The sequence below is a fragment of the Mus pahari genome, chromosome 10 (assembly GCF_900095145.1).
Source record: "Mus pahari chromosome 10, PAHARI_EIJ_v1.1, whole genome shotgun sequence".
NCBI lineage: Eukaryota > Metazoa > Chordata > Mammalia > Rodentia > Muridae > Mus > Mus pahari.
The window spans coordinates 70,367,889-70,385,636 of record NC_034599.1 but is presented as its reverse complement, the minus strand read 5'-3'; the positions used below and the strand labels follow the sequence as shown (position 1 = coordinate 70,385,636).

The 17,748-nt window shown below is 45.8% G+C and overlaps 1 protein-coding gene across 1 annotated transcript in view; it reads right to left on the bottom strand.

Moving 5' to 3' along the window:
* Positions 1-10,876, bottom strand: part of Lysmd2 (LysM domain containing 2) — a 14,206-nt gene extending 3,330 nt beyond the window's left edge. Inside the window, exon 1 of the mRNA XM_021207566.2 lies at positions 10,553-10,876. Within this exon, the coding sequence (XP_021063225.1) occupies positions 10,553-10,825 (273 nt within the window). The 5' untranslated portion in view covers positions 10,826-10,876. The remainder of the gene's footprint in view (positions 1-10,552) is intronic.
* Positions 10,877-17,748: the final 6,872 nt, after the last annotated feature.

Genomic DNA, 17,748 nt, shown 5'->3' with positions numbered 1-17,748 from the left:
GGAACTCACTTTGTAGACCAGGCTGGCCTCAAACTCAGAAATCCACCTGCCTCTGCCTCCCGAGTGCTGGGATTAAAGGCGTGTGCCACCACGCCCGGCCATGGAAGTCTTTTTGAGGAGACCATATTGGCTGGCGTTGTGTATCAGCTTGATACAAGTTAAGAGTCATCAGAGAGGAAGGAGCCTCAGTTGAGAAAAATGCCTCCATGAGATTCAGCTGAGAGGCATTTTCTCAATTAGCTATCAGTGGAGGTGGGCTCAGCCCATGGTGGGTGATGCCATCCCTGGGCTGGAGGTCCTTGATTCTATAAGAAAGCAGGCTGAGCGAGCCAATAAGCTGCACCCTCCCTGGCCTCTGCATCAGCTCCTGCCTCCAGGTTCCTGTTCTGCTCGAGTTCCTGTCCTGACTTGCTCCAGTGGTAAACTAGGATCTGGAGCATAAGCCGTTGAATAAACCCTTTCCTCCCCAACTTGCTTTTCAGTCATGATGTTTCGTTGAGGCAAGAGAAACCCTGACTAAGACAGAGACTTGATTCAGGAAATGAGCGGTTCTTCATCCCTGGTATCTTGCTGTTACTCGGAATCAGGGTGATCCAGGTTGCAATACACCATCCTGCCCTCTGCACTCTGAACAAAACCATGCTGGCAGTCCTCAGGCTCCCGTAGTACTACTTCCCTCCTCGCCTTGCAAGTTACCTTTGATCATGGTCTTTCATCACAGCAATAAAAACTCTACCTAAAGCAACCGCATTCACTGCATTCAAGGGTCTTTCCCTCTGCAAATAACTCCTGCTATTTCAAGAATTAGCATGAAAGTCATTTCCTGCTATACAAGCAGGTTTATTTATTTTGTTTGTTTTGTTGCGGGCCTTTTGTTGTTGGTTAGGTTGGGTGTTTGTTTGTTTGTGACAAGGTCTCACATCACACAGTCTGGCCTTGCCACTACAATGACTCAGAACTTCTGACTTTTGTATCCACCTCCCTAGTGCTGACATTATGTGACACCATACCTGGGGATCAAATGTGGAGTTTCACAAATACTAGGCAAGTTCTCTACCAACTGAGCAACATCCCCTCCCCTCTATAGGCAACTTCTAACACATATTATTTCCTCTACAAGGCACCTTTTACTATCAGTAGTCCTAAATCACTGACGTACAAAGATGTAGAATTTTATCACTTTTTTTTTTTATTTAAAATACATTTTTATTATTTTATTGTGAGTGTGGGTGTTTGGCCTGTGTGCATGTCTGTGTACCACATTCATGCAGTTCCCTTGGAGGCCAGAAGAGGGCATTAGATCCTGTGAAACTAACATTACAGAGGTGGTTAGCCACCATGTGGATGCTGGGAATCAAACCCAGGCCTCTGGAGGAAAGGTCCTCTTAACTGCTGAGTCATCTCTCCAGCCCCTCTTATACTTACTTCCGTCTCATCTGAGCATTTCTGTTATCTGGCTAAGTCTATTTTACTTGTTGAGGGATCCCTCTATCTCTGGAACTCTGCTTGGTGAACTAACAGACCCAGGAGGCGGTAGAGGCACGTGCATAAACAGAATGTCGAAGACTGCTGAGCTATTGAGGTGGCTTCCGGGAGAAACTAGAATCTGTTTCCGATCCTTCTGACTTCAGACGGGCCTTAAAGACTCAGCATCTGAGGGCCAGACGAGAACAGGAGAGAGAAGACGTTTCACTAAGACCGCGTCGCTTTTTATCCTACGGAGAGTGAATACTCACTCTAGGGTTCCCAGAGGTTGTGCACAGGTGAGGGGCAGGTAGACGCAGGTTTACTATCTCCAACCCTCACAGCCTATGGAGGCCTTGCCCTACCCACCGAGGGGGAAGAAGGGGGTGAACACAGACCAGAGCATACATATCTGCCACAACCCTCACAACAGCTCTGCAAGCCAGATCTCTTTACAAATGAGAGGACAGGAGACCGTGGCCTGGGCTCACACGGTGAGGGCTCACACTCATTGGCTCACGGCTCGGTAGAGTACATCACTTGCTACTCCCCTCTGTTGTGGGGTGCCCGTGGGGAACCTATACTACCCCATACTAACCTGTGAACTTGCACCATGACTGGTACCCGGCAAGCACCTTGTGGTTCATTTATGCAAACCTGTTCTAGTGAGTTAAAGATGCAAAGTTTAGTGAGATTACGAAACAGCCTGACTGGCTTGGTTCAAGCCTTTACATTGAATCTTCAAAGAGTCTAAAGAAACAACAGTCAAATAAATCGCCCCCATTCCCCCTGCCTTGCTTTGTTTGGTAAGAGGGTTTTTTACTACATAGCCCTAGCTTTCCTTGAACTGGGGAGATGACAAAGGTGAGAAAGAGAGACCGTGATGACTAGGGACATTTCAGAGACAAAAATTAAAATCTAAATATCCCAAGTACCTCTGCTTAACAGGCTCAGACTTAAGAGAATTAAATAACATGAAAACTTTGTCCATGTAGACTGAGGTATATCCCGCTCTACCCACTTCTGGGTCCCGAATGTCCAGATCCTCCCATCTCCCTCAGCACACAAACTTCCAAAGGCAGACTGCTCCAGAATGCATGGGGAGCTTGTGCTCACCTCCACCCCTGCAGTACCCCAGCACCTAGGCTTCATGACACACCACTTCTATCCTAGAAGGACGGCATCTGCTGACTGTCCGGGGGCAATGTGCTCTCTTTCCTGCAGGAAGGAGAAAGGCTGAGCCACTACCAGTCATCCTGCTACCATGTGTAACCTGTCACTGATGTCACCTGGAAGATGGCACGTGGGTCACAGCCTGAGGCCAGAGTAAAAATAAAAGCCACTTTTCACTTGGCTTGATGTTTTGTTTTGGTTAGTTTTATGTTGTTTATTAGTTAAAAACAAATCTTTACCTAGAGTCAAAGTAGGACGCCAGCCACGCAGAGAACAACTACACGGCAAAGGAGGAAAACTGTGGCAAACCTGGGGGACAATAAGCTTCCAGCATGATAAAGAAGCCGGAATCCATTGCCTCCCTGTCTTGTGGTCAAAATCAAGTGTAGATGCTGGAGTTTACTTTGAATGTTCTAAGGAGCCCTTGGACAGGTATAGATACAAGCCTGGAACTTCAATGCTAGGAAGACAAGGAAAGGAGACCCCGAGAGCTTCAAGGCTAGCTGTGAGCAGCCTACACAGGAAGGCAGAGGCTAGCCTAGGGTACATGGTGAGACTCTTGCTTCAGAAAAGGGTGGGAGTGGGATGGGAAGGTGAGGGTGTAGTTCAGCTAGTAGTTTTTGTTAGTACACTTGAGATCCTAGGTTCAACCTCCCAACAATGGTGGCTCACGTATTTAATCCCAGGAAGGGCATAGTGGCACATACCTCTAATCCCAGGATGAGTGTGGTAGCACATGTCTGCAATCCCAGGTCAGACACAGTAGTTCCTGTCTGTAATCCCAAGACATGAGTATCTGTAATCTCAGCACTTGGGAGGTAGAGGCAAAAGGATTGGGAGTTCAAGCCCACAGAAACTCCATAAACCATAGTTGACTTTGAGGCCAGCCTGGGACACATGAGACCCTGTCTCAAAAACAAACAAACAGAAAAACAAAACAAAACAGTAGTTCTTGCAGGATGAAGGAAAGAAGAGATGTGATCTAATTATAGTCAAAGACCACTAACTTATAAACAAAAAAACAAAAATCAAAAATCAACTACCCAGGAGCTGTGGGGTACGTGGTCTGAAAGAAAGACTCTGGTGGAGAGGGTTAGGAACGGAAGGCCAGTTACAGAGGAAGCAGCAGCAGCAGCAGGCATGTAACTGGATAATCCAGGACACAGAGGACATTTTATCTTGTGAGGAGTGCTTTCGATTTCCATCCGAACACAGGTGTGGAAATTTCACCTCACAAGAAAGAAGGCCAGCTCATGATCCACGCAAGGAAAGGCTGGAAAACGCATTTCCATGGGCCTTCTGCTCATCCTGACAGCCACTCAACCCTGAGAACAGAAAGTGTAGCCTTTCAAAGTGACTTGCTGTTTCTCAGGAGCCAGAGGTTCAGCGATCGAACAGTTCCATCCTCTCCAGCAGGCACAGCAGCCTGACCCAGTGAAACCAGCCTGCCATTCGGTCGCTAAGAAACAGACTCTAGATGGCAAGTAAGAACCCTCAGGCAGAGTAAGGCAGAACAAGAGGGGCCATCATTGAAGTGGCTCTCCTGTAAATACATTTTGTGAAAAGGAATTTAAACTGGAGGGAATTCACAAGACTTAGCCCCAAATGTTATCTCATAGTGGCTGCTGGTTTGGCTTGTGGAATAATCTCATATCCATGTACAACTACCATTATTTTTTACAGGAAATAGTAAATGGTTCTCTTAATGCACCATGTCTCTGTGTTCTGTTCCATTCTGGTGTTAGTGGTAACCAGACCCTTCCATCACCATGTGTTCACGGGGAATGGGATGCTTTTTTTCTTTCTACATTCTCAAAAGAATATATGAAATCCACTTACAGGAAATGTCTCCAAAAGGTAAATGTGTGTGTGTGTGTGTGTATATATATATATATATATATATATTCCATATAATATAATTAAATTTAATTCTATATTATAATTAAAATAATTAATGTATTAGTAAATATATTATATATATATATATACATACATACACACACACACACACACACACATATACATACATATATCAGAAGGTATATTCTCCGTCTCCTGGAACTGGAGACAGAGAGTAAAATGGCTCTGAAGGTAGCTTCAGGGAAAAGAAACTTTCTGAAATTGAAGTGACAAGGAAGTCACAATTGTAAGCTTATTAAACATCGCTGAACCATACACTTAAGGCAGGGTAAACCCATGCTCCATACTTATTCCTCAGTGACAGTGTTGGGGGTGGGAACACATTAAAAAAACTATTAAAACCCCAAATCACAAGTGACCCTGCCATAGCTTTCACTCTGGGTGACACTGTGACAGTCAACAGCCTCCACCAGCCTCGGTGGTTGCCATTAAGAACAGCCCAGAAGTCACACAATTAAGTCTAACTCCCAGGACTCTTCCTCCCTCAACAGGAAGGCCACTTTCTCCCAGCAAGGTGACTTTAATGTGGGGGAAGCGTGGAGCAACTCGGCCTAGCAGCTAAATAGAAGGGGAAGAGCTGACCTAGGGTCTGTCCCAGCACTCAGACGGTGTAAGCATTACTCTGGTACACAGTGAGTCTAGACTGTGTCAAAGAAACAGGGCGGAGGAAGCAGAGTTTATGCAAATCTGTCTCCTTTGCTGCCCGCCTCCTATCTGCAGCTTCTGTGCTGTTCTCCGGTTTTTCCAAGGTTTCCAAATAAACTATTCTTAAGTGGCAATTTTGAGCTGTGACCAATTTCCCCCAGTGGCTTTTATATAACAGGGAGGGGTCAGGATGCTGGAATCAAACAATAGCTAAATCTAGAGCCAGAGCTAAGGGGCCTTAATGTCTCAGTAGAGATAAACACTGCAGGGACATTCCAGCAAGTTTACATCTGAGGTTTGAACTGCAGTCAATGGCTTTCTCAACCCGACCCAAATGGTTTCGGTTTCCCAGAATCACTTCCTCAAACTCTAGCAGAGATGGCCCAACCTAACCCTGTGTGTAACTGAGTGTTAGACTCACAGCTGGAGGAGGTAAGAGCACCAACAGCACCCACCAGCAACTGTGGCTGGCACACAGAACTGGCCTTACCTGGGGAATGGCAGAGCCTATAATCCCAAGGTCTGAAATGGAGGCTGGAGAATCAGGAGCCCTAGACTAGTGTGGGCTAGATAGTGACTTCAAGGCTACACGAAACCTTGTCTCAAAAGAAATAAGAAAGGAGGGCCTATAAAATGGCTCAGCAAAAGTGCTCGCCACCATGGCAGATGACCTGAAATGGGTCTCAGGGGCCCACAGGGTGGAAAGGGAGAATTGACTCCTGTAAGGTGACCTCTAACTTCTACTCACATCCTGAGGTGCATGTCACAGCTCCCCCCAACCCGAGGAAAAGGGTCATTTTTAAAATGTCCTTATATTTATTTCATGTGTATGGCCTACATGTATGTGCCGGGTACCCAAGGAGGTCAAAAGGAGGAATCAGATCCCCTTGATTTAGATAGAGATGGCTGTAAGTCATGTGGATGCTGAGAACCAAACCCAGGTCCTCTGAAAGAGCAGCAAGTGCTCTTAACCACTGGGCCATCTCTCCAGCCCCACTTTTATTTGTTTATAAGGAAAGAAATAAGCCTCCAATCAATTCTTGCATTTCATATCTTCAGCAAGCTGAGCATCCTCACTCAGTCCCAGCCCAGGATGCTACCTCCTAGAGCCTGCTCCACTTCACAAAATCCCTTACCACCCAGACTTTTTATGGACTGAGTTCACACACACATGAGGGACCTGCTAGAAAGAGAGAACAATGTATCATGAAGCCTTGGTGTCTAACATAGGCCTCAAATAATCCAGGTCTAATACAAGTAGAGGAAGAAATGATGAGTATGAGTTCTTGGTGAGTTACTGAAGAAAGGACACCGTGGCACTATCATATTTTCCAACTCACTGGAGAAAGAACTGGGGCCAATCTACCTGGCTCAATTCTTTTTTTTTTTTTTTTTTTTGGGGGGGGGGGTTCAAGACAGGGTTTCTCTGTGTAGCCCTGGCTGTCCTGGAACTCACTCTGTAGACCAGGCTGGCCTCGAACTCAAGAAATCTGCTTGCCTCTGCCTCCCAAGTGCTGGGATTAAAGGCATGCACTAGCCTCCACTGCCTGGCGATCTGGCTCAATTCTTGAACAGAATTCTTCCTACAGAGAGGCCCCCTGGGTCTCCAGGCAGATGTCTAAGTCAGATATACTCAATGGAAAGTGAACAAGTAAGCAGAACAGACAGGCACATCTTTTTTACATTGTGACTGACACAAGAAAAGAAAGTACATAGATGAGAACCCTGCAATCAAGTTGCCAAAATACAGCTTCACAATGTTTCAAGTTGAGTTTATAATTGTGTCCTACATCACGTCCCCAGCTGGTTCCTGTGTGGCCCCTGGGTTACAGTTGAGACACAGCTGATGCTAATCAGCAGAGGACCCAGCCCCAGCCACTTCTCACCACCTCTTCCCTTCTTCACTGCTGTTATCCTAGTTACTGTTCTAGTTCACTGCATCACTACAAAGCCTTCATCCTATCTTGTTCCCCTTGGTCCTGGTCCATACAGTCTATCATCATAGCAGCAGCCAGAATAACCCTTTACGGTTAGGCATGGTGATGCATACCAGCACTCCAGAGGCTGAGGCAAGATTACAAATTCAAAGTCAGACTGGGATTATACGGGGAAACCTTGTCTCAAAACAAAACAAAACAAAACAAAACCCTGTTGGGAGGATTTTATGCCAACTTGACACACGCTAGAATCACTGGGAAGAGAGACCTTAGGAGCCAGGTGGTGATAGCACTCGCCTTTAATCCCAGCACTTGGGAGGCAGAGGCAGGCAGATCTTTTGAGTTCAAGACCAGCCTCATTTACAGAGCAAGTTCCAGGACAGTCAGGGCTACATAGAGAAACCTTGTCTCAGAAAAAATAAAAAAATAAAAAGAGCAAGAATACCACTTGGTTATTATGGGAAAGGGTTGGTTGGTTGATGGTTTCCGTTGTTCATATCATCATTTTATTATGCAGCCCTGACTCCAATACTCTATATGTAGCCCAGGCTGACATGGAATTCCCAGTAACCATTCTGCCTCAGCCTCCTCAATGGCTACTGGTGTTATGGGTCATCACACCCAGGCATTATCATATTCCCTGGTTCTATATAGCCAGTGGGAGCACCTCCAAAACAATTTCATCAAAGCAATGAGCTAAGAATAAAGAAACCGGGCAGTGGTGACACACACATACCTTTAGTCCCAGCACTCGGGAGGCAGAGGCAGGTGAACCTCTGTGAGTTTGAGGCTAGCCTGGTCTACAAAGTGAGTTCCAGGACAGTCAAGGCTAAGAGAAACCCTGTTTTGAAAAGCCAAAAACAAATAAGGGGCGGGGGGGGGGGACAAAAAAACAAAACAAAACAAAACAAAAACCAGGTGAGAGTTTGCCTTTAGAAAAACATCCAGCCACGTACAGACGAGAATAGATGGGTTAGTGTCCGGTGGGCAGAGCTGGGTGCTGTGAAATACCCTACGATGCTCAGGACAGCCTCCTGAAACATGGAATCTTCCCATCTGTATCAACACAGAATGCACACCTTACTCCAGTAGATGCAAGTAGAAGGGTCTGGACTTCAAGGTCATCCTTACCTACATAGGGAGTTCAAGGTCAGCCTGGACTACGTTAGACCCTATCTTGAAACAAATCAAATGTATTAACAATAGTGTTGAAGTTGAGAAATCATATTATAGACTATTTGTGACCAGAGATTGAGTACCTAATTATTTACATCTGAATTTACATTAGAATCAGAAGTTGGGGCTGGCAAGACACTTTAGCAGTTGAACACTGGTTGCTTTACCCTGGACCAGGTTTTTATTCTCAGCACCCTGTGGTGATGGCTCACAACAGACTTTGACTCCAGTCCCAGGGATCTGCCCTCTTCTTACCTCCACAGGCACCAGGCACTGCATGTATGGCTCAGACATACATGCAGGCAAAACACCCCTGCACATAAAATGAATAATGTTTTAAAAAATAAAATAAAAAGTCAGGCAGTGGTGGCGCACACCTTTAATCCCAGCACTTGGGAGGCAGAGGCAGGTGGATTTCTGAGTTCGAGGCCAGCCTGGTCTACANAGTGAGTTCCAGGACAGCCAGGGCTACACAGAGACACCCTGTCTTGAAAAAAAAAAAAAAACAAAAAAACAAAAAAACAAAAAACAAAACAAAAAAAAAGATCAGAAACCTTTATAAAAGTAAGGAAAATCTGATTTATACTTTAATAAGAAAGGGTAATAAAGTTAAAAGTAACACGATCTGCTTTAGACAAATCACAGGTTAGAAAGCATTTGAACAAAAGTCTAGCTCACAATAAGTATGTGTTTAGCAGAAGCAAGCAATTCAAGAATATGTGTCACATGGGAGAGACCATAAAAAAAAGCTCTTTTGGATATCACAGATTCCTAAGTATACACGTTCTAGCCTAGTAGCTAAGATGCACAGAAACCAGATAAAAATGACTGTCCTCCTTCAGTGAGCAGGATGCGGAGAGCTCTGGCTAAGAATGCAAACCGGAAGTAACATTCAGCGCAAAGAAGACCCTTTATCCCTGTGTTAACCCAAGTCGGACTTGGTGATAACCATATTTGGAAATACCCTGACCACTTATTTATCTTCTCATCTGCAGAAAGATGAGCCACACCTGTCTCCCCTTAGGCTTCTTAAGGAAGCCAAATTAAGTAAGAAACAAACAGAAGCTGGAGAGGTGGCTCAGTCGTTAAGAGTACAGGATGTTCTTCCAGAGAACCGGGGTTCAATTCCCAGCCCACACCTGATGGCTTACAAACCTCTGTAACTTCAATACCAGGGTATCTGACACACTCTTCTGGCCTTTCTGGGCACCAGGCACACAGAAGGTGCACATACATTAATTCAGGCCAAACACTCATACACTTAGATTTTTGTTTTGTTTTGTTTTACTTTTCCTAGGCTCTGACCCAAACCAGATCCTAGTGAGTGCATGAAGACAGGCTGTAAGTATATGTTCACATTTAGAACTGCTGAGAAGAGTCTCAAAATGGTGTGATCAAGCTCTCAAAATGCTTAAATGATAGATAGAAAGACTTGCTGGTAAACAAACACCTGGTTAAATATGCAAAATAGGTTACTCTGAAGATACAGGCGAGATCATCTTTCTTCCGACTGCTGCCCACGAAGCTTCAGGAAAGATCATTGAAAACGGATACTGTGCTCCAATGTAAAAAGGCCATCTCACAGCTCGCAGTTAATTATAAGTAATTTTAATGAAACAATTTGTTCCCTCGGGTTTCCGTGATCTTCCCCAAGGTGTAATGCAATATACCCAAGACGCACGCACATCCTTATAAATTTGTAAAACACGGCCCTCCAGTTCCTGGCTGCTGTTTAGCGACAGGTGTCACGTTCAGGGTCGCCAGTGAGCACAGGGGTGTAATTTCACTTCTAAATAAAGAAGCAGAATCGATAGAAGCAGAACAATCCACGGGAAGAACTGTACATCCTGACTCATCACAGCTTGTTTACACAGCGCAGAATTCGTATCGGTGTGGCTTTGAGTAAATAGGTAGTGAGCTCCGGGGAGGAAAACGGGGAAAGGTGGCTGCGGGTAGTGCCCAAAACGCGGGCCTCCTGGGTGTTTCTCGCGCGACAGATACGAACTGAGACTGGCAGGGCACTGGGAAGGCCATGCACTAGCTGGTGGGGGAAGCTCTGGTGGCCGCCCCTCTCCGCAGCAGCAGCAGCTCAGACGCCCATTGCAGTTGCAGCAGCGCGCGCTGGGCTGCGGCGCAGGGACGCGGGGACGCACGGCCTGCTCCCCACCCTCCGCTCCCATCCCCGACCCCGCCCTGGGGGCCGCAGGCCCGGGGCCGCGGCGGCGCGCCCTGCTCACCGTGACTCCGTACTTGAGCGCGATGCCCTGAAGCGTGTCCCCGGCGCGGACCCGGTGCTCCACATGGCGCTCGATGACGCCGGCGCCCAGAGGCGCCCGCACGCTGGCCGTGCTGCCGTACGAGCGGGTCTTGGTGCGGGCCAGGCTCAGCGACAGCTCGGCTTCCTCGGGCTCCGAGGTGGAGCGAGAGCGCGGCGGAGGGGAGGGCGCCGAGGGCCGGTGCGCACGGGGGCCGCCTTCCCGCAGGGCCGGCGCAGGCGAGAGATCCGCCATGGGTCCTGCCAAGGCCGCCGGGGCGCCGAGCTCGCCAAGGGGGCGGCGCCTCCTCCTCCGCCTCTTCCTCCTCACTGGGGCTGCGGCTGGCCGTGCCGCGGGGGCGGCAGGCGCGAGGCCGAGGCGGGGAGCTGCGGGACCTGCATGGCGCGCGCCGCCCTCCGAGGCCGGCTTCTCCACAGCCCCAGAGGTCCTCGTACTGGTGGGGATGAGGGAGCTGAGCCCCGGCTGCAGTGTGCGGGTCCTGCCGGAGAAGGCCCTGCGGAAGCGGGAGCACGCCGAGGCCTGTGAGCCGACAGAGACCCACGGAGGAGTCCTGGGGGACCCATGTGGACCCCAGAACCGTGCAGACCAGAAAGAGTCCGCCCAAAGCCTGCCCTGGCCACAGTACACCCCCACCAAGCTTTGCTTGCCTTTACGGATTCTTCTTTGGGCAGCCTGCTTGCTCAGTGGTACCCCCTTAATGACATCAAAATCTTGGTGGCAGGAAACCTTAAGATCACTTAACATAGCTTCTACAGGTCCCTGTCCACCTGGGTGGTACAGATCTTCTGACATCCTCCCAACACACACACACACACACACACACACACAGCACACGCGCCCACACACGCGCACGCCCTTGCTTGATACTAGGGATTGACCCCAGTCACACGCTAAACCAGTGCTCTATCACCGACCTATAACGCCCTATGTTTGGTACTCAGGCCTGCTGGGTAAGCTCGAACTACCCTCCAATCATTGGCAGTCCATTCTTCTTTGAAGACCAGTGCCAGTTTCAGGCCTAGGCTTGTGCAGAGTTAACAGGAATCTTCTGCCCTAGCTCTTGAGAGATGTGCCCCCCCCACCCGTTCATCCATCCTTCCCTCATCCCCTACCCCCTACCCACACACACACCCAACTCTAGGTAGAAGAGAAGAGTTGTCTCTTTTTTTCATTGATTTTCTAAAGTTTGGTATGGTGCTGTGCCCACAAAAACAAAAGAAACAGTTTAGGACACACTCCCCAATATCACCCACCCCTTAAAGATTCCCCAGTTGTTCCCTGAGAATAATAGCATCAGTATAAACCCACATTGGCACCCAAGACCGTTGTTTTTACTTTTCACATATGCACCCCATCTACTATTCATCCTGACCAGAGCCACTAAACTCCCTCCTTACTCCCACCTTCATTTCCCCTGTGTCCCCTCCATCAGCAACAGTATCCTCCCAAAACCCTGTCTACTGTTCATTTGTCTATTTTTAGGGTTTTTGTTTGTTTGTTTGTTTGTTTGGTTGGTTGGTTGGTTGGTTGGTTGGGTTTTTGAGACAGGGTTTTTCTGTATAGCCCTGGCTGTCCTAGAACTCACTTTGTAGACCAGGCTGGCCTCAAACTCAGAAATCCGCCTGCCTCTGCCTCCCTAGTGCTGGGATTAAAGGCGTGCGCCACCATGCCCAGCTTTTAGGTTTATTTTTATCTATGTGTGTGTTCAGTATGCCTTTGGGTGATCGCAGAGGCCAGAAAAGGCTGACAGATCCACTGGAGCTGGGATTGCAGGTGGTTGTGAGCCGCCCAATGTAATCGCTAAAAACTAAATCCATGTCTTCTAGATGAACAAGACGCTCTCTTAGGTGCTGTGCTGTCTCTCCAGCTCTGTTTTGAAGAAAGGGTTCCGTGTAGCCTGGATCTCTTGGTTCCTGCCGCCGCTTCTGTGTACTAGCATTACAGACCGTACCATCACAAGTGGTTTACGAAGTTCTGTGGGTTGAACCCTGGCAAGCTCTCTACCAGATGAGCTCCACCTCTGGCCCCAGCATTTTAGTGTTCTTTTTTTCTGAAACACGGTCTGACCTGTGTAAGCCAGGGTGGCCTTAAACTCAAAATCCTCCTGCCTGGGCCTCCAGAGTCCTGGGGTTACCTGTGTTTCAATACATCCAATTTGTTTATTTGTGTTTGTTGCCTGGGACTCATGTTGACAAAGCTGGTCTAGAGCTCCCAAGCCCGGGTGATCCCACAAGCATAGTTAATGCTGGAAGTAGATGCCCAATCCATTGTTCCCAGGTTTCTTCGAACTTTAAGGTCCTTTTTCAAATAGTGCTGCTCTTGAGCAGTGCATATGCTAGAATCAAAGGATATAGTCTCCATGGGATTCTTTTTCTGATTCTCCCCAAATTGCACCTAGCCCAGCCTGCCCAGTTGCTATTATTTCCCCTTAGCCCCTCCAGGGTGGTTTGTGCATCTTGTTCAGTTTTGAACTGTGTTTTGTTTGGAACATTTGTGCATTTACCTTATCTCCTCCACCAGATACACACCTCCAGGAGGCATAACTGGTTCTTTCCCGATATTTTTTTTTTAAGCTCCAGCAATGCCTACTTCAAGAGAATAAAAAAATACACATTGTTACATGTAGCTGAAGAACAATAGAAAAATATTAAGATCTGAATTGCTCCCGTGTGCACTCCCAGATGTGATATACCTCTGCTATAAGAACAAAGGGAATAGGACAGATTGGCTGTACTGAGACCCCTGAAGTTAAAAACTGAAGCTAACTTTCCACTTCTTTTTAGCTTGATTAACTCAGACACTTTGTCCCAGTGACTGGAGTCCCAAATAATTCAACAGGTAATTCTGAAGCAAGTGCGAGCAAGGTGGATAATAGCTGGAGTAGAACTATTCTAACTAGTAAGTGTTCATCAAGACGTGGGTCAATGCGCTGAGCGCTGTGGTGTACTCCCATAACCCAAGCACTAAGGGCAGAAGCAAGAACTTTGCTGCAAGTTTGAGGCCAAGATGGTCAGTAAAGCAAGATCCAGATCTGTATCAACTACATAGTGAGGGAGATTCTGTATCAATAAAACAAAGCAATAATAAAATAAAACATTTTCAAAAGATTTGACTTAATGGTGCTGTTTAAAGATTCCTTTGTTAGGGTTTGTCTTCGTTCATTGGGATTGTGCTGACAAAATAGCACATATGGGGTAGTTTATAAACAGCAGGAGTTTATTCTTCACAGTTGTAGAAATTGAGAACGCCAAGATGTTGGGGAGAGCATATCCAGTGTCTGGTGAGCCTGTGTCCTTGTTCATACACACCTTCTTGATGTGATCTTATATAGTGTAAAGCGACAATGAGTACCCTTGGATCTGTTTTATAAGGAATAACTAATTCCTAAGTTTTTTCAATCTAATCACCCATAAAAAAACTCTTCTTCTTTTATCCTTGGCCAGGAAGGTTAAGATTTCAACATATGAATTGGGGGAGGGGGTAGCAAAATATTGAGAAACACACACACACACACAAGCTATGCTGTGTTCCTAAGGAAGACATCATAAAAATGTCAGGACTCCATAATTAGCCTCTAAATTCTATGCAATAACAATTTACATTCCCAATATGGGGCTTAGAGGAATGGGACAGGCTAGTCTAACGTAATCTGGAGGCTTTAGGATAGCTCTTAGAAGTAAGGAGAGCAGCATTGATTGGGAATGAGGTTAGTCTTGCCTTGTTCAATACGGTGCAACCACACTGTTGCAGTCTGTGTATGGCTGTACAGTGACTGAGAACTCTCCCTGCTACTTCTGTTCACTGAAAATGTTTGTGTCAGGTCAGTTTGATATAAACCTTGAAAGATTGATAGAATGTGCCAATAAAATACTTTCTTTTCTTTCCTGGAATATTTTATATGTTATATAGTTGGATTTATACAGTATATAGCCTTCAGACTTATTTCACATATCTAGCCATATGTGAATATGCATATATAATATTATATATATACATATACACATAAAATATACATGTACTATGCAGTTACGTATATATACATGTATTTGAAGCTTAAATCTTGTCTCTAAAATACATTTATATAATTTAAACAAAAAATGGGATGCTGGTATCATGGCTCAGTGGGTAAAGTCATTTGCTGTACAAAGCTGGTAACGTGAGTTTGTTCCTGAGCCCATATAAAGGTGAAAGGGGAGAACCAACTCCATAAAGTTGTCCTCTGGCTTCCACATGTGTGCAATGACACTGGTGTACTATAGACACATGCACACGCACACACGCGCGCGCGCACACACACACACACACACACACTAATTATAATCTTGGAGCTCACTTCCTCTCACTATTTGGTAATGTTTTATTGTTTATCTATTCACTGACTAAAAGACGTCTCTCTCACTTCCAATTTTTGGCCAGTGTGAACTTCTGTGTACAGGTTGATGTGTGATCATAAACTTGAACTTACACAGGAGCACAGTTGCTAGATCTTATGCAAAGCTGTGTTTGGCTCTGTGAGAGACTGACAGACTGACTGTTGGAGTGGCCGTGAATTTTCCATCCACAGCTGCACTAGCAGTTGGGGCAGCCCCTGTTTAGAATTGTAGAACCTTGAGGCAGTCCTCTTGCTTCTAACCCCACCCCACCCTACCCCCAACTTCTCCACCCGTCTCCAGCTCTTCTCCCTCATACCCCTCTTTTAGATCTTATTGCATCAACTAGTACTATGATGTTCGTTAGAAATACTGAGGGAGGAGATCCTTGCCTTTTTTATGGGGCCAAGGGAAGACATCATTTCTCATGGCTGGGTTATGTTAGCTGTAAAGTTGTTTTCTTGCTTGCTTTTTCTCTTTCCTTTTAAAGGCCCTCTTTCTTAAACCAGGGAAGCCTCCTTTAGCTCCAAGTTTGCTGAGAGCTTTTTATCACAAATGCACATTAAATTTTGTCAGAACCTTTACACATGCATATATTGGTATGGTCATCTTTTTTCTTCTTTCCCCTGTTGATGTAATCAGTTAAACTGGTCTCTGAGAATTGAAGCACTTGATTGTGGTGTATAATTTATTCTATATATGGTTTAATCCAATTCACTAACACTTTGTTGGGCTTTTTTGCATTTGTATTTGTGGGAGCTACTGATCTGAGTCTCTTCTTGTAATATCTTAGATTTGGGGTTAGGGTAATGTTGCTTCACCTGATGAAATCAAATACTGTGGCTGCTTTGACTTTCTATTAAAGATTGTATAAAACTGATAGAATTTCTTTTTTTTTTTAAAGATTTATTTATTTATTATATGTAAGTACACTGTAGCTGTCTTCAGACACTCCAGAAGAGGGTGTCAGATCTTGTTACGGATGGTTATGAGCCGCCATGTGGTTGCTGGGATTTGAACTCCAGACCTTCAGAAGAGCAGTCGGGTGCTCTTACCCACTGAGCCATCTCACCAGCCCAGAATTTCTTTCTTAAATATGTGGATAAATTCATCCTCAAACCATGATTAATCTAAGAAATGTTAGAGTAAAATGAAAGAATACATTAGAAATATTTAGGAAAATCAACAAAACAAAAAAGTAGTTCTTTGATAAATGAACAGAACCCACGAACTTTTCTATGGATTGACCAAGACCAGTGGTTAGGGTCTCATTGCTATGAAGAGACACCAAGCCTGTACTGGTTAATTTTGTGTCAACTTGACACAAGCTGGAGTTGTCACAGAGAAAGGAGCTTCAGTTGGGGAAATGTCTCCATGAGATCCAGCTGTAAGGCATTTTCTCAATTAGTGATCAAGGGGGGAGGTCCCCTTGTGGGTGGTGCCATCTCTGGGCTGGTAGTCTTGGTTCTGTAAGAGAGGAGGCTGAGCAAGCCAGAGGAAACAAGCCAGTAAAGAACATCCCTCCATGGCCTCTGCATCAGCTCCTGCTCCCTGACCTGCTTGAGTTCCAGTTCTGACTTCTTTCAGTGATGAACAGCAATGTGGAAATGTAAGCTGAATAAACCCTTTCCTCCTCAACTTACTTCTTGGTCATGATGTTTGTTCAGGAATAGAAACCCTGACTAAGACAACGCCCAAGACAACTCTTATAAAGGAAAACGTTTCATTGGAGCTGGCTTACAATTTCAGAGTTTTAATCCATTATCATCATGGTGAGACGCATGGCAGTGTCCAGGCAGACACGATGGTGGAGGAGAATTCTACAACTTGATATGAAGGCATCCAGGAGACTGTGTGACACACTGGGTATAGCTTAAGCATATATGAGTCCCCAAACCCAGTCTCCACAGTGACACACTTCCTCCCACAAAGCCACACCTACTCCAACAAGGCCACATCTCCTAACAGTGCCACATCCTACAGGCCAAGCATTCAAACACATGAGGATATGAGGGCCATTCCTGTTCAAACAACCGCAGGGAGAGTGACTGAACACAGGGATTCAGACTGAAGAAATTATAATTGAGAATAAAAGAGCATCAGTACTTACCTTATTGAAATAAAAGGAATAATAAAGGTATATTATGAACAACTATGCTAATAAATTAGATAACTTAAATGGAGTGGGAAAATTATCAGAAAGATGCAAACCAACAAAGCTAATCCAAACTCTGCAAGGCTGTGATACCCATGGTCCAGCACCTGAGAGAGATAGGCTAACCTCAGGGAGTTTCCAGGCCAGCCTGAGATACATGAAACTCTGTCCAAAAGAAAAAAAGACCTATTTAGTCATTTTAAAACTTTTGGGGCTGGCAAGATGGCTCAGCGGGTAAGAGCACTGACTGTTCTTCCGAAGGTCCTGAATTCAAATCCCAGCAACCACACATGGTGGCTCACAACTACATGTAATGAGATCTGACACCCTCTTCTGATGAGTCTTAAGTCTGCTACAGTGTACTTATATGATAATAATAAATAAATCTTTGGGCCAGAGCAAATAGGGACTGAGCGAGCGGAGTTGACCAGAGCGAGTGGGATTGACCAGGGCGAGCAAAGATCCTAAAAATTCAATTCCGAACAACTGCATGAAGGCTCACAACCATCTGTACAGCTACAGTGTACTCACATACATCAAAAAAAAAAAAAAAACTTTGAATAGATCCAGAAATCCTCCCACTAACCATGTTGTGCAGACAGGCAGAGGATACCCAGACACCAACCTGCCAC